Genomic DNA, 23367 nt, shown 5'->3' on the forward strand with positions numbered 1-23367 from the left:
AAGTCCTCTTGTCTTGGTTTTGTGCAAGAGGCTGTCCACTTCTGTTGTGGATGAAAGCGGCAGGGATGCTTAAGTCCTTGACTGTTGTGAAGACGTTCGCAGCTTTGATAAGTGGGGACCCCGACCATTATACCAAAAAGCCGACCATCAGATGTGAGGCCTTTCATTTTAGTTGGTCGATCGTGCTAAGGACGAGTAGAAAATAATAATAAAAACACAAAAAAAGGATAAAATAAATAAAAACAAACAAAAAAAAAGTCTGGATGCAGAAGAGTCCGTGTAATGGGTAAAAGGCAGAGTTTCTCAGGGTCAAGCCTAGCCCCGGGGTGGGAGGTTCGATTTCATGCTGAAAAAAGTAGGGGCCCAGATGCATGACATGCATAAATGATTTGAAATGATTCAATTAAACATGCAGATTTCTCACATAGGGGTTATTATTATTACTATTATTTTATTTTATTGCAGTACTGCTACTAAATAATAATAAAATTAAGAGAAAAAAGAAAAGCGAAAATTGAATAAAATGAATAAAAACAAGGAAACGGAAACAAAACTAAAAAGGCGTTGCACCGGGGAAGCGTTTACATGGGGACTGATTAGGCACTTCCGTTGTGGATAAAATTGGTCTAAACTGCTAATAGCGACGTATAACTTTCAAAAATGGGTAAGTGTCCAAGTGTCTGCGAGACACAGAGTTGTATCCTTGCGGCACTGAAGCGTAAAACCGTGTGTGGACGAAACATTCGGGGGGGTCGTAACCAGCGCATGCTCTCCCCCTTTTAAACTAAGCGGGAATTTAACGCGTTGAAAACATCTTTCGGCGTTGCCATAAACTTTTAAAAATATGAAAAACACAGAACTATTTAAGATAGTGAAAAAAGCAGGCCTGCACGTGTTTGTTTGTCTGATTGTCATCGTTTCTATGTATCTGTATGTATGTAACTGTACGTTCATCTGTGTGAATTTATTCGGGGTTAAAATTATTGTTCATGGTTTCAAAATGATCATTTGTTTTGGGAGAACTGCAGCTCCGTAATTCAAATGACATTTTTAAGCATGGACTATGTTAACAAAAAGGTAAAGTAAAAGAGAGATTTAAATAACAAAGTTAGTTTTTTAACATTAAATATCAGGACCAAATTAAATTGATACACGGAGAGATTAACATGGCTTGAACGGAAATATTTCAGCTTTGTTAGAAATTGGAACTGGTAATAAGCTTTACATAAGCTTGTTAAGTTTACTGTTTTACAAATTTAGGCTGAGATCCTATCACTTGTTTTTTAGCCCTAAAGTAATTTAAAATTACTGAGATCTCATTTCTTATAATAATAATGATTCATCACAAACCAGTCCAGTTGAAAGAAGTTTAGATATACAAGATTTTTTATTTAAATAGATGAGGGAAAACTGTGCTTTGAACAAACTGTATGGAACTAAATATGGTTGTTTTTCTAAGGGTTTTCTATTCATTTATTTTATTTATTTTTTACTTAGAATTTGAATGCAACTAATGAGAACTTTTGAAAAGCGTCAAAATATCAGAAGGCCACGTTACACGCGTCATCAGTTACAAAATCATCTGATGTTATTAGTTATGCTGAACTGAGGTGAACCTCAGAGAGACAGTATAACCTGAGAAGGACAATAGATATGATAAACAAATCTGACCATGATTTAAACATCTGAATGTTATGGCGAGGCTGGGTCTGTGGGACAACGAGGTGGTCCCACAGGTCACCTGACACCTGACACTGACTGTAAAGGGTTCGGGGTTTTCAGGGTTGCTGAAAACAGAAAGCTTCAGAGAACCTTAACCCTTCCTGACCAGGCACTCAGAATACATTGCTATGCCATAAGCTGGTTGAATATGCTTATTATTATTATTAATTATAATTTGGTATTATAATTTAAATAATAAATCATTCAACTCAAAATTTCGCTATAACAAATATAGTTCAAATGGTGGTGATGTTAGCTATAAGCTTATAAGTATTTATACCACTAATGCATTAGTTAACTTTCTGTTATGAACTCATTTATGCTGGAATAAATGATCAGGTCGGACTGTTAACCGACCAGGTTTATCCAGCAGGCTGTGAGAACCCCAATGTAACTGCAATTAGAGTTTAAATCCTTATTCCTTATCACCATCCAATGATATTGTCTCTGTATTAATGTCAGATGTTAACTCCAAAGGAGGTTAGCTCTGATTTCTGAATAACCATGTAACTGTGAATTGGACTGAACACAAAACAATGTCTATTCCGCAGTCGTGGTTTTATTGAACCAAAAGCAATTCCCTGTTACAGTAATTCTCTGATTCAAACAACTTTGGAATTCTTACTCATTACTAAACTAAAACATGCAAAATATATATGTGGAAATAAAGAACGAAACAAAAATAAACAATGGATTAAAATGAGCGGTTAGCAGATCTTAACTTAACTCAAAGTTGTTTAACACCGCCCTCGAAACACCGGCATTTCACGTATCAGCATTGATAGACAGAACAGCTTCGGGAATCTCACTGGACGCTTTGATGTCTTACACAAAGCTAGTTCAGCTAAGCTACCTACAGTTCAGATACACGTGACCCTCCCAAGATGGCTGCTACGATGACGTATGAGGGGAGGTCCTAATGACGTAACCACGCTTACGCTGATGGGACAATGCCTCGTTTCGAGAGGGGGGGCAGCTAACTAGGAGTTTAAAGCAAAGCCCGCGACTTGAGCTCGGACAAAGAAATTAAACTGATAAGGAGCGAAAAGAGAGAGAGGGGGGGAAGCAGGGAAGAAGATGAAAAGAGATAAATCGGTAACCCACGGCGGGGTTATTGATGAATCACAAATCAACACAGCAGAATCAATTGTAAAATGCCTGCACATACAAAGAAAATGTTCAGCAAAATAATTCCAACTTCGTCGTGGAATAAAAGCATTAACCAACACCTACAAAGTTCTACGCCTGCCCAGGCACTTCTAAACACCCTGTTGGTGAGACAGAAATAAAAGGGGAGAGTCCGTTACTTTGAGATGCCTCGGGGCTGGTCCGGAACGCTCCGAGTGTGCCTTTCTGGACGCGCTTCGACGAGCGCAGTTGTCCACAGGCTGCAGCGGGACGGGGAAGAAGCTGCTTCGTTTCTTCCTCCGGGTTCAACAGTCGCTTTGTTGGCCAGACAAAGCGGGGTCCTCTTCGATCAGTGGGAGATGCGGCGTCTCTCAGTCTTTTGATCAGAGGGAATTTAAAAGTACTTATTTAAGTCGACCTCCTGTTATAAAGCAGGGAATAACCGTTGCGTCGAAAAATCTCGGTCCAGCGAGCAATCGAACACGTGGCGTGGGAATCAGCTGTGCGTGTCTTCTCGGGTTGGCTAAAAGCCAGGGAAGAAGGAAGCTCATCGTGTGTGATCGGCTTTTATAGCCATCAGCATAGCAACCTTATCTTGATCGGCGGCCATTTTGCCGTGTTGCGTGATGGGAGTTGGTGGCCATTTTGACCACATTGCATCATGGGTAACGCAGTCCGTTACGTCCCGAATTGATGCCGTTTCCTTGATCGGCGGCCATTTTGCCGTGTTGCGTGATGGGAGTTGGTGGCCATTTTGACCACATGAGTTGGTGGCCATTTTGACCACATTGCATCATGGGTAACGTAGTCCGTTACCGCTTTCTGTCACGTCTGAACTGGCACAACATACCCCCCTTTAGCTTTGAAGAGTGGGATGCTGGTCACAGTCTTTAAAGCTACAACCAAGTCCATTCTGGCGTGACGAAAATCCGTTGTGCATGAGTGGAACAACCTAATAGTCTTTCTAGTAGTCCATTGGGATTCATGCAGTTCAGTTCATCATCCAAGAGGAGGAAAAACAAAGCATTCATTGTGCCTGGGTCAGTGACCTAGCCTGGGCAGGACTAAGCTATAGCTAGTCATTTCTATTGGCTAATAAGGCAACAATAAAGTAATAATAAAAAAAAAAAAGAAATGCAAACTTCACAATCACCATTGTCAATACATTCATTGGTCATCAGGTTTGAACTTTGAACCAAAGAAAGGAGAGAAGGAAAGAGGGAAAGGAAAGAGACAGCGGTTCGTAGTCTAATCAGCTTATGGCCTTCAAGGAGCTGGTGCTACGAACCTGGGAGCGACAAAGGTGAGGGCGTCAACCCTGGTTTGCAACTGTTTGATCTGCTTGTATGCTGCATACGCCATCGCAGTAGTGATGGCCCATCCAAATACAAGGAGAACCACAATAATGGTCATAATGTGAGTGTCGGTCGACTCTGTAGCTCTGGGGAAGCGAAGCAGAGGGACCGAGCTCAACTCTGATGGAGTGAGACTGAATTTAATCAGCTGGGTGCCTGCAAGTAAAAGCTGTCTTTCAATGCCGACATCAATGCTGAAATTGTATCCCTTAAAGACATCTATTATTTCAATCTCTGATAAATGGGTTGCTTGAGCATACCCAGTGGATGTCTTTGGTTTTGGTACACAAATCCAAATTAGGGACTAAATAAAGTTTGGGATCAGCATCATGATAGGCCAATATTGAGGGAGTTTGTAGGTGTACGTGGGTCTCACCTTGCCAAAAACCGACATTCAATACTGATTTAAGCCTATACACATTAGCTCTTTCAATGATGGGAAGGTTTAGCATAAATCCTATCTCCAAGTTGTCAGGATTTACAAATATCGGAATTGCACTACCTAGGCTGTACGCCAGGTGCGTTTGTGGTGGTTGCAGTGTTTCACTAGAGGCAGATTTGAGAACCTTTTCAACCAAATCTACTGGTACCAGGTACGGAGGAATCCGTCCTTCAGCAAGGCTATTTATGGATGAACTAACCTCTCGAGTGGGGTCCTGCATTAAATCTCTAACAACCTGAGTATACATCATGTCATTCTTTACCACTTCTGTGAGCGTTTCCAAAGCAATGCATGGTGTTATGGCTGAGTGTGAAATTATGGACGTGAAGTTATGTATGGACACTTGCTTTATTAGTGCATGTTTAAAGTGTCCTGATTGAACATGCACTTGTCCTATTTAATGCTATGCATTGTTCTCTTCGGCGGGGGCGGAGTTAGGCTCCGTTCCCTGTGAGGAGAGTTTGGTGGACGGTTTAATTTGGTTCGCATGAACCCATGTGTACTCTGGACTTTGCACGCTGGCTTCTAGGTTCTTTCGAGGCCACGCGAAAGTCGTTCGGAGACGGTCTTTTAAGTCAGTGACGCACTGGTGTGCAGTGTAGACGGTTGTCACACTGACGTCTTCGGGCTGGTAGATGAGATTCAGGGGAAGTGTCCTTTGCCTTCCTGTCATCATCTGGAAAAGTGTCACCCCTGTGGAGCATGGTGAGGTAGAGCGGACTAGCATTAGGACCAGGGGAAGCTTTGTATCCCGGTCCCTGTCATGGCTGCTGGCATGTTCCTTTGACATGCTGACCACGGTGCAGTTCATTCGCTCCACCTGTCCGGATGACTGTGGGCGGTAGGTGATGTGGAATTTAACTTCCACGCCCAACATGTTGAAAAGCACGGTCATAATGTTTGACGTTCCTCTGTCCGAGTCGATGGACAGGGGAAGGCCCCACCGGCTGAAAACGTGATTTAGCAGCAGGGCTGCTGTGGTGACAGCGGTGTCATTCGGTGCCGGCAGACATTCGACCCATTCTGTGAAACTGCCTGTTATTGTCAAAAGATATCTGTTACCTCTTGACGATTTGGGGACTGGACCGATCCAGTCAGTCTGCAAATGTGACCACGGAAATGTAACCCCCCTTTGCTGAAGCAGGGCTCGGTCTAGTGGCCGTGTGGGTTGTAACTGGCTGCAGGTTAAGCAGCCTCGTACATACTCCTGGGTGTCCTGGGCCGCTGAAGGCCGGGACATCACCTGTTGGGGAGTTTTCAGATTAGCTTTGCAGCTTCTGTGTTCTCCTACTGGTGAGTCATGGACATGTGTCAGTGTGATCCCAAGTTCGTTTGAATCTTTGGGCTGAATGGGCTGAAACTCATAAAACAGCTCCTTAAGTGCTGTTTCCTCCGTTTCAGTGGTCAGTGCATCAGCTTTTTCCAGCCGTTGCATGATTTCTGTTTCAAAGCCAGGGCAGGGCTCAGTGGGTGAGTCCCGGTTCTCTGGTTGATTCGGTGCTGGTTCTGTTGGGTCGGTTGCTGTCGCATACCCCAACAGATTTCCTTCAGCTTCAAGCGTTGCACCACAAATAGATCCAGCAGGCAAAGCTTCATGTCGCCTGATTTGGATCATGTTGGAAGGAAAAGTAAACACGGTGTCTGGAGAGTCCTGTCTGCCGGTCAAGGATAAGGGCAGGTCTCCGATGACGGGAATGCTCAGCTCAAAGTTGTGGAAAGAGCTTTCGATGAGCACCCCAAGAGGTTTCTTCGCCACCACTTGGATCGGCATGCGAGTTGGATTCTCCACTAAAAGGTAAGCTGAGCGGTTGTTCAGCTCAAGCAGGGGTGTGTCAGAGGATTTGGAAATCGGCTCTGTGGAAGGCAGAAATGGTGCTAAAAGTTCTTTGGGCTCCTCGGAGCATGTCACCTGGTTGATAGGGACGGACAGTCCACTTCCAGAAGTGAGGGGCTTGGGAGTCCCTACTTGGGCCCAAAGATGACCATGATAGCAGTCAATGAGTGGGCTAACCTGTTCAACAGGTCCTGACCCACAAGAAAAGGTTCTGTGTCCAAAGTACATATGTAGATGGGGTGCACCAGGGTCATGTCACGGAAAGTGATGTCTAACCACGCCCGTTTGGTGATGCATGACTGATCCTGAGTGTAGCTAGTGATGCCCACGTTACAGGTCTCCACCTGGAACGGTTTCCCAAGAGACACCATAGCTCTGGTCACCTCATCAAACAAATCTGAGCACATTAGACTGATCTCGGAACCCGTGTCTAAAAGAGCATTTGCAGTTACACATCCTCCGATAACTGTCGAGCAGTATAAGCGGTGTGCATTTTCATGATGGTTTAGCTCACCTAGAAACCTTAGAAAAGGGGCTTTCTGATCACCTGCTGATGGGATCTTAGAAGGTTGTCGGTGAATTTTCGGTTGGTCCCCCCCCTTAATCAGATAAACTCTGTTAGAAGGGGAAGCCTGTTCCACGCCTAGTCATGCTGGCTGGGGTTTTGGGCCTGGCTTACCTGGAGGGTCGACAGGATTGGATGGTGGCTGGTACGGCTGCGGCGCGATCTGACGCACTGTTTCGGCGAGCGACCTGCGAAAAGTCTCCTCCATCTCCTTTCTCATTGACTCCTCTATGCACAGGTTCCAGCCTTTGTTGTCATGTGTGCTTTTCGGCTTTCCTGGCCAGTCAGTTTGCTTACCGTCTCGGGCTGGATCCGGCCTGTGCCATTTTTGAAACCTCTCACCTTCCATGCTGCCATGCTGACCTCTCCTATCCTGGGAAGCTTTCTTCTGCTGCGGCTCAAAACCATGTTGCTTCTTAGGGCCAAATCTAGTTTTAGGTTTGAAGGGAGGCATCTCATGTCCCTCCAGACCTAAACTCTTTTCTGGTTCGGCTTGAATCTGCAGAACCTTTTTATCACTATCGGCTCCTTTGTTGGGCCGGACACGTGTTTCCCATGCCACCTGCGCGTATTTCCTGATTTCCTGCATGGTAAGTTTCTTGGTTCTACAATGCATGGTAACCTCATAACGCACGCTTTCATGAAGATTATGGAGGAACAAAGATTTGAAAGTGTGGTCTTCCTCCAAGCCGGGAGCATTTCGTCCCTGAAAGTAAGCAGCCCGCAAGCGACGGTAGTACGCTTTTGGTGCTTCAGTTCTCTTTTGCTGAATTGCAAAAGCTCCAAGAGTTGCAGAAGCTGGGTCTGTAAACACAGAATATTCTTCTCTTAAAGCCTGACAAAGAGCTGAGTAACGGTCACGTGTAGCTGGGGGGAGGCTTTCTATGAAAACATGGACACTTCTGGACGTGGTTTTCCAGATAAGCTTCAACTTTTCTCGAGCTGAGGGGCTATATAAGTCTAGCAGACAGCGCTCTACCTCTCTGAGATAGTCATCAATGGTGGATTCTGTATTGCTAGGATCAAAACGCTCTATGTCTCGGGCCAGGGGCTCAAGTTGACGCATCCGCAGTCCCTGTTCAGGGATCGGAGCTGGTCCATCTGAGTCCTCTCCTGACGACTCTTGCCTGTGGTAACCACGGTGGGAGGGAGGCTCCAGTTCTGACCACCTACCTGGCATCGGCGGCCGTTCGTGGGACGCAGGGGGACCCCCCCTGTCATGAACTCTTGTCTGTGGACGCAGTTCAGAGGAGTGGGGTTCACCTGTGTTCCAGGAACGGTGCTCTCGTCGCCCTGGTGGGGGGAAAAGATCATAGCGGACCGTGTCAGGGGTCAGGTGGGAAGCAGGTGTTTTCCCATGATTTACATCATGTGGATCAGTCCTGATTGCCACCCTAAGTTGTTTAGGCATTTCTTTCCGTATCACACTGCTATATCTGTCCTGACCTTCGCTTACCCTTCGCTCAGAAGGTGTCTGAGGGCCCAGTTCATCCAATGTCCTCCAGGTGTGATCTCCATGTTTTCCTTTGGAGTTCTCACACTCAGATCCTTCTGTCTGCAAGCTAATGCGATCCTCCTCTCGCTCCTCTGTGGGATGACAGCTGCCCTGAACACTTCTCTGTTCTAGCTCCCTGATTCTTTCCTCAGCTACGATCCGCATCTCAACCTCTCTGTTACGCAGATCGGTCTCTAGCGTTAACCTTCGGTGGTATAACGCAGTTAATTCACCCAAAACATCTGCTACCAACCTACCCTTTGGCTTGCTCTGGACCTCCTCCACCAATTCCTGAATTCTCCTCTCACAGTCTTCTATGCTAAACTGATTCAGACGGGTTTGTTCGTCCGGTGTCATTTTAAGCAGTGAGCTAATGACATCCTGGGCCTCCATTCCAATGGAATGGTTTGGACCTTCAGCTCCTTTGACTGAAGAACCGCTACTATCCATTCTTTGTCAGCTATGGATAACAACACAACAAGTAACACTGTAGTTTAGCAGAGCGCTAAATGACAGACAACAAATAACAACGCTGTATTCTAGCTTAGCACTAAGCAACAACGCATACACTTTAGTTTAGCTCAGCGCTAAACAACAACTGCTAACACAACCGTTAAGTGGCTTCACTTTAACTGTTAACAGCAAACACGCACTATGACTCACTTTACTGCAGTAAGTGGGTTCAAATACGTGCGTTTAACTAGGCTGCGCAGGGGAAAATCAACCCTGCGACTTACAATTCCTATGTTTTAGGAACGGTTAATATGCTTGTTTAACTTTGAGAAAATTAACTTTGAGTGACATGGACCACTAACCTTTCGGCCAGTAATTAAATGATAAAGCTGTGGCTTTGTTTGTGATGTAAGTTATTTCAGAACAGGTGCTCTACACATGTGTGGAAAATAGCAAAGTGTTTTGGAGCTTCAGAGGTGGCAAAGAATGACAGTTAAAAACCGCTAAATTGCAACCTTAGTTTCAAAATCACAGCTCAATTTTGACCACTTATGATGAGCAGAAGGGGATAAAGGAGGAAAGAAAAGAAAAATAAAATAATAATAAAAGTAAATAAAAAATTCAAAAGGGAAAAAAAAAATTAAGATATGATAATAAGTTGGGGAAAAAAAACACTGAGCGATCTAAGCTGTCTTTGAAACCGTGACTGCAACTACCTATCCTGCCCACCCAGGGACGCCAATTTATGCTATGCCATAAGCTGGTTGAATATGCTTATTATTATTATTAATTATAATTTGGTATTATAATTTAAATAATAAATCATTCAACTCAAAATTTCGCTATAACAAATATAGTTCAAATGGTGGTGATGTTAGCTATAAGCTTATAAGTATTTATACCACTAATGCATTAGTTAACTTTCTGTTATGAACTCATTTATGCTGGAATAAATGATCAGGTCGGACTGTTAACCGACCAGGTTTATCCAGCAGGCTGTGAGAACCCCAATGTAACTGCAATTAGAGTTTAAATCCTTATTCCTTATCACCATCCAATGATATTGTCTCTGTATTAATGTCAGATGTTAACTCCAAAGGAGGTTAGCTCTGATTTCTGAATAACCATGTAACTGTGAATTGGACTGAACACAAAACAATGTCTATTCCGCAGTCGTGGTTTTATTGAACCAAAAGCAATTCCCTGTTACAGTAATTCTCTGATTCAAACAACTTTGGAATTCTTACTCATTACTAAACTAAAACATGCAAAATATATATGTGGAAATAAAGAACGAAACAAAAATAAACAATGGATTAAAATGAGCGGTTAGCAGATCTTAACTTAACTCAAAGTTGTTTAACACCGCCCTCGAAACACCGGCATTTCACGTATCAGCATTGATAGACAGAACAGCTTCGGGAATCTCACTGGACGCTTTGATGTCTTACACAAAGCTAGTTCAGCTAAGCTACCTACAGTTCAGATACACGTGACCCTCCCAAGATGGCTGCTACGATGACGTATGAGGGGAGGTCCTAATGACGTAACCACGCTTACGCTGATGGGACAATGCCTCGTTTCGAGAGGGGGGGGCTAACTAGGAGTTTAAAGCAAAGCCCGCGACTTGAGCTCGGACAAAGAAATTAAACTGATAAGGAGCGAAAAGAGAGAGAGGGGGGAAGCAGGGAAGAAGATGAAAAGAGATAAATCGGTAACCCACGGCGGGGTTATTGATGAATCACAAATCAACACAGCAGAATCAATTGTAAAATGCCTGCACATACAAAGAAAATGTTCAGCAAAATAATTCCAACTTCGTCGTGGAATAAAAGCATTAACCAACACCTACAAAGTTCTACGCCTGCCCAGGCACTTCTAAACACCCTGTTGGTGAGACAGAAATAAAAGGGGAGAGTCCGTTACTTTGAGATGCCTCGGGGCTGGTCCGGAACGCTCCGAGTGTGCCTTTCTGGACGCGCTTCGACGAGCGCAGTTGTCCACAGGCTGCAGCGGGACGGGGAAGAAGCTGCTTCGTTTCTTCCTCCGGGTTCAACAGTCGCTTTGTTGGCCAGACAAAGCGGGGTCCTCTTCGATCAGTGGGAGATGCGGCGTCTCTCAGTCTTTTGATCAGAGGGAATTTAAAAGTACTTATTTAAGTCGACCTCCTGTTATAAAGCAGGGAATAACCGTTGCGTCGAAAAATCTCGGTCCAGCGAGCAATCGAACACGTGGCGTGGGAATCAGCTGTGCGTGTCTTCTCGGGTTGGCTAAAAGCCAGGGAAGAAGGAAGCTCATCGTGTGTGATCGGCTTTTATAGCCATCAGCATAGCAACCTTATCTTGATCGGCGGCCATTTTGCCGTGTTGCGTGATGGGAGTTGGTGGCCATTTTGACCACATTGCATCATGGGTAACGCAGTCCGTTACGTCCCGAATTGATGCCGTTTCCTTGATCGGCGGCCATTTTGCCGTGTTGCGTGATGGGAGTTGGTGGCCATTTTGACCACATGAGTTGGTGGCCATTTTGACCACATTGCATCATGGGTAACGTAGTCCGTTACCGCTTTCTGTCACGTCTGAACTGGCACAACAACATAGATCATAGATCAGATTGCAGAGGCCTAGACAAATAGGAACGCAGAGACGGGTTCATCCAAGAACTTCTTAATCAAAGTCCTTAATCCTCAGTTTAAGAAGATAAATAGATAAATAATCACAATGTACACAATGTAAGGTTTACTTTATTTTAGGATTAATTTGGGAACTAATTCTGATTTGCTTAAGTAGCTTTGGTTGTTCAACAATGTTAGAACGTTTTCAAAAAACTCCTGTTCTCTCCTGCTCTCGGCTTTGTTTTGTTTTGTAGAACCTTGGCATCCTTGAACAGTAACAGCATGGTGTAAATATTTTGTCTTTTCTGTCCAGAACAGCACCTCACTTTCTTCAAAAAAAGAGAGAAAGAGGGAAAAGGCTTTCACATGGAAAGGCTTTCTTTTTCTCAGTTGGGGTTTTAAAATAAAACGGGAAATGACAGGAAACAAATATGTTGATGAAATTATGTTGCAGAGAACTTCAACTGTCAGACAACAACAGTTAAGACACACATTGAAAGCATTCTGTTAAGAATTATTATGAATTTACTGCATATACATTTGAACTTAAAGATTACTATTTTACTTAATAATTAAATTGCAGAATTCTGAGAGCTAAATAATTGTGGACAGAAATATCTTGAATGTGAAAGTGCTTGGAGGATGTTTAATAAATGACACATGAATGGGGGTTTTGATAAGAACACTAATTACACCTTGTTTCTGTTCTCCAGTGGAAACAAGGAATCGTGTCTGCAGACCATCTTCACAAAGTGTTTTATTAGAGAGAAATGCAAAATAAAATGCTCAGTGCCCATCCAGAACTGAACACTTATTACCATCCAGCTCAATCGTCCAGCCTGCGAGGGGGAACCAAGAAGAGGACTGGGGATGAAGAAGCCAGAGAACTCTGATTCCTTATTCTTCAACGGGGGGGGGGGGGTTACCTGAAGAGACCCTAAGCGCGATTAGATTAATTTCTGCCTTGTGCCATGAATGGCCTGAAGGCTTTCTTAACTTTGCGTTCTTGACGTTTTGGACTCTTCTCATATTGTGTTGCTGTTTGTTTAACTGCTCTGTTCCACTGACTCACATGTTTGATTTTCTGTGTTATGAGATCTACACTTTAATGTTACATCATGTTGATCAATATGGTTTTATGGTAAAAAATGGAAACTGTTTGCTTCAGACACACAAGGATCTATGGTTTATGCACCTTTTGATTTGATATAGGAAGAACCAGGATCGGATTGGCTCTAAAGATCCTTTAATATTAGCTGGTAATGTTAACACTTAGATTCAATACAGGGTTTTCCGGCTCAGATTGGCTGAGAGCAGATCTCGCTGGGAGGGGGGCTTTCCAGTTTTTACTACCCCCTAGGGGTAGCTTTTTCTGTTGTTCCCCTGCCCGCACTGAACCTCTCCTGCCTTTGCTCCTGGTGTTGTAAGTTTGGAGTGGTGGATTATTGTCCATCGTAGGGGTGAGTGGAGAAAGGAGTAGGGGGGTATTCAGGGTGGGTCAGAGTAGACGGATTCGACCTTGGTTACTGAACAGGTTTAGCTTACCATAGTCTAATGTAATTTTAAAATAATGTGCGCATAGGTACCTAAAACAGGCCTTACTTAAGTAGACGAACCCTAAATTGTAGACAAAAGCTAAATCTTTGATCTTGTGTGTTAAACCTCTTTGAAGCATTCATGTTGATCTGTACTAAAAGTTCCAGCACTACCCGGTTCCAACACGGGAACCCTTTGGGTCCCACTTTACGAGTTTACAGAAATGGTTCCTCTGTGCTTTGTTCACATTTTCAAGTGATGGGTCATCTTGTTTTGTCTTGATGCTGACGACGCCATCATCAAAAAAAAAGAGAGGAATGTTATAAGAATTATTATTCTGAAGTCACTATGGCCTCACACCACTCGGACAGAGGAGGCCTGGAGACCTGATGTCTGTGTATAAGATCCACTGTTTTCTGATTGCAAGGCCAAATGCTGCAGCTGCTGAGGGATCCTGATTGTTTACGATAGACTGTCTTTGTTATGTCTCAAACCAAGGCCACGGTGCAGTATTAGGGGAAGCCCGAAAAGCGAGGCAGGCAGAGACAGGGCAGACAGAGACCGCAGCGGAACCGTGGGGTGCGATTACTTTCCATCTATAAGAATCTCTGCTCTGTTTCTCAATAAAAGTGCTGGAACGTCATACCAACGTCTCGTCATTTAGTAAAGATGGGAACTCAGTTACTATTGTTTAGAATTCCACCCAAAACTCCCATAACACCCCCAAAGGTTCTCTTTTCAGAGTCTTCTGTTGGAAGAAAGGTGGCATGTCAGGATCTCAATTCAGCCTCTGGGATAGCAGCAGCTCAGAAAAAGGTATGTCAGTATTTAGGTAAGGCAGACAGTCAAACCCCGGTCGTCTTAGTGTAATTTTTAAAGTGATGTTTCCAAGTTATGACTGATCCTGGGAAGGTGTAACAAACAATTGTTTTTCCCTTTTTCTTTTTTGTAAATTTGTTTTAAAACATCCCCTTTAAATTATCTGCATAACTACTGGAGATGCCAAAAAAAAAAACAACAACAAAGAAATAACCCAAAATAAAAATAAAGTTGCCTATGGAGCACTAATTTGTCTCATTTTATACAAAGGAATATTAACTTATTTCTGACTGTTTTCTTTCTTGTCATTTTGACCAAGTGAATTCACTGCTAGTATTGCCTTTAAATATAAACAACTTCCCTTTGATCAGTGGTCTATTTTAGACATTAATCTATCCTTGGTAAATGGATATGTACCACAGGCTTTTAAAGTAGCTGTTATTAAACCTTTACTTAAGAAACCTTCTCTTGATCAAGATGAGTTAGTAAATTACAGACCTATATCTAATCTTCTTTTCTTATCTAAAATTCTTGAGAATGTAGTTGCTAATCAACTTTGTGAACATTTACAAAGTAATTACCTACTTGAGGAGTTTCAGTCAGGCTTCAGAGCTCATCATAGAACTGAAACAGCTCTGGCGAAAGTCACCAATGATATTCTCATGGCTTCAGATAATGGACTTGTGTCTATACTTGTCCTGTTAGATCTCAGTGCTGCATTTAACACAGTTGATCACAATATTCTCCTACAAACACTTGAGCATACTGTAGGGATTAAGGGGAAAGCATTAGGCTGGTTTACATCTTATCTGTCGGACAGATTCCAGTTTGTTCATGTAAATAATAAATCTTCAAACTCTAGGGTCACCTGTGGAGTACCACAGGGTTCAGTCCTTGGACCAATTCTCTTTACTATATATATGCTTCCGATCGGCAAAATTATCAGACAGCATGGGATTAATTTCCACTGTTATGCTAATGACACTCAGCTAAAAAAAAAAAAAAAATCCTGATGATTCCAATCAGTTACTTCAACTGCAGTCATTTCTTGATGACATCAAAAGCTGGATGACTTTAAATTTCCTGCACTTAAATTCTGACAAGACAGAAGTTGTAATCTTTGGACCAGAGTCCTCAAAAAATTAACTTCTTAATCAATCACTTAATCTGGATGGCATTAACTTGGCCTCTGGTAATAAAAGTGTTGTTTTTTTGTGTTTGTTTTTGACCAAGACATGTAATTTAAATTCCATATTAAACAGGTTTCCAGAGTCTCTTATTTTCACTTCAGGAATATTGCCAAAATTAGAAACATTCTGTCCAGGGGTGATGCTGAAAAACTAGTCCAGGCATTTGTTACTTCGAGGCTGGACTATTGTAATTATTTACTATCAGGAAGTCCATAAAATGCAGTTCAAAGTCTTCAGCTGATCCAAAATGCTGCGGCAAGAAATCTGATGAAAATCAACAGGAGGTATCATATTTCTCCAATTTTAGCTTCCCTTCATTGGCTTCCTGTTTAATCAAGAATAGAATTTAAAATTCTCCTTCTAACGTATAAAGCCCTTAATAATCAAGCTCCATCATATATCAGAGCTCTGGTTACCCTGTATGTTCCTAAGAGAGCACTTCGCTCTCAGACTGCAGGTCTGCTGGTGGTTCCTAGAGTCTCTAAAAGTAGAATGGGAGGCAGATCCTTTAGCTATCAGGCTCCTCTCCTGTGAAACCAACTCCCAGTTTTGGTCCGTGAGGCAGACACCCTGTTTACTTTTAAGACTAATCTTAAAACTTTCCTTTTTGACAAAACTTATAGTAAGAGTGGCTCATGTTACCCTGAGCTACCTCTATAGTTATGCTGCTATATGCTTAGGCTACTGGAGGACATCAGGGCCTATTTTTCTCACTCTACTGATTTCTACTGTTCTCCAGTTTTTCATTGCATTACATTGAAATGACTGTTGTCATTTCAGCTTTTAACTTTTTGCTCTCTCTCTTTTTTCTTCATAGTAGGTACACCTGGTCTGGCGTTCTGTTAACTGTGACATCATCCAGGGAAGACAGATCACCCGCTATTACCATCTAATGTAGAACAGATTACTGGATCAATGTGTGCTTCTGTGCTTTTTTGTCTGTCTTGTTGTGTCTCTGCTCTGTCTTCTGTAACCCCCAGTCGGCCCAGGCAGATGACCGTTCATACTGAGCCCGGTTCTGCCGGAGGTTTTCCTTCCCGTTAATGGGTGGTTTTTCTTTCCACTGTCGCTTTACGCTTGCTCAGTATGAGGGATTGCTGCAAAGCCATCAACAATGCAGACGACTCTCCCTGTAGCTCTACGCTTCTCCAGGAGTGAATGCTGCTTTTCGGGACTTTGAAGCAATCAACTTGTTCCCTTATATAGGACATTTTTGATCAATCTGTATAATATGATTGATTTTAACTTTGTAAAGTGCCTCGAGATAACATGTTCCATGAATTGGCACTATATAAATAAAATAGAATTGAATTAAGATGCAAAAGAATGACATCACAGCACTTTGTTTTTTATTTTAATTTATATTTTGATAAATTGACATAAAAAAAACTTTTCACCTTACCCCCTAAAAAGAAAAATGTGTTAAAAACAACAAAAAGCAGGAGATAAGGATGCAGAAAAAGATTCCTTAACAAACTTTCACATATTAAACTTTTACAACTTGACACTGAAATCTAGGAAATCTTTTATGTACTGCTTCTAAATATTCTCTGTCCAAATGTCACATTTAGATCCTCTGCTAAAGGAAAACAAATAACCAAAACCAAGAAGCATTTTATTATATGTAAACATCAACAGAACCCCTTAACAGAACACATGGGTGAAATATGCAAACAATTATAAAGAAGGAAAGATTCCCAGTTCTCATAAAATTGTTAGTTTTATTTTGAACAGAGAATCATGACAGAAAAACAGCCTTCTATCAATACAATGGTATCAGGAGAAACTACTAAATTAAGTATTTAGTTTCGTACTCTGGTCACTTTGGCTCTACGCTTCTTCAGGATGAGTGAATGATGCTTGTCAAGACTTGATGCAATCTACTGGGTTTCCTTACATAGGACAATTTTTTGACCGATTTGTATAATCTGACCCAATCTGTTTAATCTGATTGAATTTGAAAGAACCTCAATTTAAGGGGTAACATCAATTGATGCTTCACGTATTAGAGGTTTTTCTCCTTTCTCCACTTTAGCCATGTACTCTGCTTTTTGTTTCATTTTCATCAGTGACTCGACCCGTTGTTTCCAGCCCGGTTTGGCCTCCTGTTTCTCTCCTTCAATGAGCATGTCAATGTACTCTGGAGTGGAGAGAGGATTGGGCTTCAGCGCTATCTCCTTCAGTCTGTTCAGACACTTGGCCGACTTCGCCATCAAGTTGTTCACCTCATTCTCCATGATATCATATTCACCCTTTAGTTCCCTCATCAGTCCCTCAACAGTCATCTTCTGCCCTGTGGCTTTTTCATAGTTTTCTTTCAGCTCTTTCACTGTTCGTTTCTCTACAACATCTTCATATTCCCATCTGTACTTTTGATTGAAATGGACATTCCAGTAACATTTCCCTTTGCACTGATGGCAGTAACCATTGCCGTCCATCGCCCAACAACCTTTCTTATCAGCATCATTTGGTATTCCACAAGGATAGTGACAGGTGACCTGACACTGCTGACAGTTGGTGATGTATTCCCCAGAACCAGCAATATTGACTTGTTTAGGCCTTTTTATGGGGACATCAAACTCAAAGTTCTCATTTCTACTGATCTCTGCTTCATGCTCCTTAAGTTTTGCTCTCGTCTCCCTGATCTCCTCCAGTTTGGCTAAACCAAGTCTAACCTGAATCTGCAGATTCTCAACTGAAACCTCCAGCTGTTTTCTTTCTCTTAGGACCTCCTTGGTGAGAACCAAGCTTTTGGTTTCGATTTGATTCAGAGCAGCAAAAAACCTTTTCATGCTTTTTGTTCCCATGTTCCAAAACATCTTATCAAAGTTTTCTTCATCATCGTCTCCGCTCAGGTTGTCCGCTGCAGAAGATTTATTGTCCGCAAACAGAGCAGAGTTGTTAAATTTGAAGTGAACCGGCAGACCTTTTGCATCTTTAGGACAAGGAACGCCTGACTCTTTGATCCCTGCCAGAACAGGTGGCTTCTGACCATCTGCAAACGTCACCAGGATCCTGATGTTCTCTGCTACATCTTTACCAAAGATGGAGAGAATGGAGTCAAAGACATATTTCTGTGATGGTGTGAGACGGGCTAAAGCAGCCTGGGCTACAAAGCACACAGCATCTATTTCACTGACCCCGTCCTTGCTAGTGAAGAGGTTTTGGAGCTGCTGTGTGATCTCCCTGTCTCTGTCTATGCCTCTGGTGTCTCCAAAGCCTGGAGTATCAATAATGGTCAAAGAGAAGGGGACCTGAAATCCCTCCCTGTAATTGAGTTTGTACACAGTTACCTCTGAGGTTTGACTGTGAGCTTGAGATTTCATTAGATTTTCATCCACTAACTTGAACCGATAAGAGTCTTCCCATTTAACACCTAGAATGTAATTTATCATCCCATTGATCAGAGTTGACTTCCCTGCACCAGTGGCTCCGAGAACCATGATGGTGCGACTTTGTTGTTTGGGACCAGCTTTCCCATAACTGTAGAACTTGCAGCCATCTATTTTGATTTTCTCCTCTTTTAAAGGAATTGTGTAGAGATTCAGTGTTCCAATCTGTGGTTTCACCAGTGTGCTGTTAGATTTTACAGCATCAGAAAGCCTCTCTGACTTTTGGGGAAAAAAGCGATTCATGGCAGGTTGTCTTTTGAAAACAAACTTCTTGGCCAGGTGATACCAAAACAGGTTTGGCAGTTTAGACCTTGAGATTCTTTTTCCACAGCCAAATCTGAAAGAAGACATCAGAAAATATACAAAATTGAAAATTCTTACCAAGCAGCGTGTTTGCAAAATATGCAAATACATGTTAATGAGTTACAATTATTTCCCATAACCTTTGCAAATATAAAAATTGGCCCTTCAGTTGAAATATCTTAACTTATCTCACATTGCTAAGACCTCATCAATAATGTCCTGATTGGGTATACACTAAGCATTTAGATTAGTGCTCTTGGAAGCATGCTTTTAAATAATAATACATTTAATTTGAAAGCTCCATTTAGGTTAGTAACAGATAATGATTTGACAGAGGTTAAAAGTGGATATTACAGACGTCTGGGGGGAGGAAGTTGGGGGAGCAGACAGAACTAGATGTGCAGACCTGTCATTTGTTGATGTCCCCCTGGACAGGAGGAAGTAGCAATTGAATCCACAACCTTCCAGTTGCAAGACAACTACTCTACCCACTGAGACACACTCAATAGAATCCTAACTGAAGGAAATTATATGTGAGCCAATATTTTATTCCATATAAGCATATCAGGAAGAAGGGAGTGTGGACTGAAATTTGGTGGAAAAGTATAACTGGGTGTCATCTGCATAGAAAACCAATAATTTATTTTTGCTAATTAAAAATCAAATTTGTTATACTGTCCCTTTAATAATAAAAGAAGTGGTAACTGGTGACCTGAGAAGTGCTCCATAGGTTCTATTCCCTGCGACAGACTGGCGATCTGTCCAGGGTGTACCCTGCCCCTCGCCCATTGAATGCACCCCTCGCAAGCCCATGAGTGATAAGCATGACAGAAGATGGATGGAGGTTCTATTCCACTAACCACTCCCTTCAGAGACTTTACTAATGTTTGACAAAATTACTTTGTTGGGTTGTTTGGCCCTTGGCTTCCTATTAAAGCCACCTGCTGGACTGAAAGTGAAATGCAGTTTTCTGCACTACTTCCCCATTTGTCATTATGCCCATTTAAATAAATGGCCTGGGGCCTTTCTGAGCTATGGTAAACACAGTATTTAAATTTCCCAGGATTCCTTTTACCCAGGTGAAACAACTCCTGGGGCTTTAGAAAGGACACGTTTTTAATGCCTTCCTTTTCACATAGAATTCATTCAGATGTAGTCTAGATAATGTGGAACTGCAATGCTTTGGTCTGAATTCCTTGTTATTGTGGCCCCACAACCCCTCTTTTACCGCTGTTCTGAAGTGTGTGTGAGCAGCTTGTTTTGGTGTTGTCTCTTTAAATGCAGAAGAGGCACTTCACATCCTGTTTATGAAGAGTTTTGGGTCAAACTGATGGGGAGGTCCTAGCACCCACACCTCCAAATTGCACATATATTGCTGACCAGAAGAAGTTGTGACTCCATTTCAAATGTAAAACATAGTTGTGTCTCATTTAAAACAGATTTTCCTACAATCATTCAACACAACCACTATGTGAAAAAGATTTCAGTGCTTCAACTTGATCAGCACACAACGATAATTTAAAAAAAAAAAAATTTTTTTTCCCTGCATTGTTTCTTCTAAGTGATGAAATTATGGCAATCTTTATTTTCTGCCGGCAAAAATTTAACCACCCAAAAAAACCTGACATTTAGCATTCAGGACATTTTAGTGTAAGCAGTCTTTGGTAAGAAGAAAAAGAACAGTTAAAAAAATGGAGACAAAGTATAACAACTGAGGATAATTCTTTCTATTCTGGCTGCTGCAAATCTGTATAGAATAAATAAAAGAATAAATAATATATACATACACATACTCCTTTGATAATGCCTTATTTGTTATATTGTTCAGAAATATAGGGAAAAATTGGGTGTAAAACAAACAGATTACAAAAAAGAGTTAGTCTAAACAACAAGTTGATTAATTGGCTTGTGATATCCCACTTTATTATTGAGCCTACTAAGATTTTAAAATTTATACATGGTGTATTTATAATAAAATGTGTTTAATCTTTTTTCCTTGCAATGTTGTAAATTTGCCAAAATAGATTAGATCAAAATACGTCAAAATTACTCAAATTACTTTTTGACAGGTCACACACACAATAAGTGTTTCACAACTGTCATTGAGATATTTCTAAAAAAAAAAAGTTTATACTATCTCACTAATTACATTAAAAACATTATTCTTCTTTAAGTGTTTTTTTTCCCACTAACAATCATTTAAAATCTAAAAGCGTTTCTATAAAGTCTCTGGTTACTTACCTGCCAAGAGAACCAGGATGGATGTTGTCAAATGCTTTAACCAAACCAGCCGCTGGGACAACCTGCAGATAAAGGAATCTATTGTTTATAGGAGAACTTGTAGCACCATTTCCTTAGGGAGGCTATAAATAAAAACACAGATACAGACAGCATTTTATAACTTTATGAGCTTGCGAGGATTTATAAAACTCTTGTATGAAAATAAAAATATAAATGTGTCAAGGTTTGGTTGCGAGGACCTAGGCGGCAACAAGGCGGAGACAGGCTTATGGTGTAAAAGAAGACTTTGATCAAAAAAGAAGACTTACAGGGCGCATGAGTACAGGCTTCAACAAAGGCAATAGCACAGGGGAAAGAAGACAGGATGACCCGACAAGGGGGAAACAAACTGAGGCAGCTTAAATACAGGCTGGGACTAAAGCAACACAAGTGAGACAAATTCACTAATTAAGTCCGCAGTTCCGGGATCCTGACAAAATTAATAAAAAATAAATAAATAAATAAAATTAACTTTATAATTTAGAAAGAGGATGAAAAAGTTTTTTTTTTAAATGAGGAAGTCCCAGAGAAAACCCATATTTTTATTCCTGCTGCAAGTCTGCTGCCTTCCTTTGCTTTAAGTCAGCCACATCCCAACTGACACAAAGCCATGTTTTTAGAAAGCTTTATTAGTTTAGTTAATCAAATCTGATAATGACAAGTCAGCGGTGGATGTATGGCTGTAACCTCTGCCTTCACACAGCCACAGTTGGAGAGGAGACCTGCACAGGGAGGAACTCTTCAGTGTACATTAAGTTTTATGGCTTTTTTTAGAAAACAGAAAGTGTCCGAAGCATAAAATGTAAATATCTTGAGATAAATCAAACTCTGAATTATGTGCCTCAGATTAAATGTGAGACATAGCTGTTTGGTTTGACTCAGATGATGGTTAGCTATGCACCTTTCAGGGGTTGTCACATCATTTCTTATCATTTTTCTAACCGAACAAATCAAGGTGGAGACAACAGCAGCCTAAAGGTCACAGCTGTGAATTTTAATATCATAAGATAAGATAAGATAAGTTAGGCGTTATTGATCTCACATTGGAGAAATTCACTTGTCACATCGGCTCAATAGTCAATCAATAGTCAGAAGAAGTTGCCAAAAGTAGGAAAAGGTCCATCAGTTATATACAGTGTATCTTCATATATACAGTGGATCAAAAAGTAAATGAGAAAAAAATAAGAATAAAAATACAAAAGAAATTGTAGTAGGCAGATGATGTCATATGATGTCACATTCACGGTTATATATATATATATATATATATATTCACTTGGGGATAGCAGCAGAAGTCACCTCTTTCAGGATTATTGCATTATACGAAAGGGTCTTATTCTACTGCCATGTAACGTTAGCAGTCATATACCTGGTTATAAATTACTGTTGAGCTTTATTCAAAATTGAGATTACATAGTTAAAGTCTAATACCACAACACATTTTAAGGGTTTACTAGATACAGACTGCATGACAATGAGTGAAAAAAGCAAGATAATGAGCCTCTGTTTTTACTTCTACGGAGAAATATAGTTATATAACTTTAAATGTTAACTATGCTGTTTTGGAGTTTGCAATTATCCAAAAGACAATACGATTTCATCAGGATTTAAACCTTCTTTTAGATGTTCACAGAGATTGCCTCCATGAACAGAACAGGACAAAGATTGATGGCAGCTTCTCAGCTGCTTTGTTCTAACCAGAGAGAGAAAATGGGACACAGAGCTATGCACATTTTTTTTTCACAACATTCCTGTTTTTGTTCTGTTTTTTTTTAAGACTATGGAGACAAACTGGAACAAACCTTATCTGGCTTCTCTCTGCTCACTCCAGGGGTTTAGATTCTGCTGTTCTTCTAAATTTGTTCACTGCAAATATCAACAGAGACAGGATTAGACAACATAAAACTTCAAACGACATGTCCGGCCCAGTGAAGACACCTACCACTCAGGCTGCTGTGCATCAGAAGGCGAGGAAGGTTTGAACTTGCTGAATGTCCTTTTATACACATTTCTGGACCCACCCATTCCATCTCAAAGCGAAACTGAAACCCTCCAAGTCCTGCTGAAACCCACTCCCACACCAGTTTATATCCATATCACATGCACTGTTACAAAGTTTCAGCATTTAAGTCAATTAGACAAAGTTGAAGGTTCCACCCTGATAAAATCAGTAAGGGTAATTTTAACTGCTTTTATGGACTCTGGGTCATCTGTGTTCAGCCTTGCAGTTTCCTTCAAT

General features: G+C 41.4%; 1 protein-coding gene across 1 annotated transcript; it reads right to left on the bottom strand.

Moving 5' to 3' along the window:
- Positions 1-16847: 16847 nt before the first annotated feature.
- LOC105922848 lies at positions 16848-23102 on the bottom strand. Its single transcript, XM_012858773.3, has 4 exons — positions 23071-23102; positions 22931-22994; positions 21090-21151; positions 16848-18882 (listed from the first exon to the last, which is right to left on the bottom strand). The coding sequence occupies exon 4, from the start codon at positions 18786-18788 to the stop codon at positions 17127-17129; it is 1662 nt and encodes a 553-aa protein (XP_012714227.2). The 5' UTR covers positions 18789-18882; positions 21090-21151; positions 22931-22994; positions 23071-23102; the 3' UTR covers positions 16848-17126.
- Between the last annotated feature and the right edge of the window lie 265 nt (positions 23103-23367).

This window comes from Fundulus heteroclitus, unplaced genomic scaffold, assembly GCF_011125445.2.
Source record: "Fundulus heteroclitus isolate FHET01 unplaced genomic scaffold, MU-UCD_Fhet_4.1 scaffold_63, whole genome shotgun sequence".
NCBI lineage: Eukaryota > Metazoa > Chordata > Actinopteri > Cyprinodontiformes > Fundulidae > Fundulus > Fundulus heteroclitus.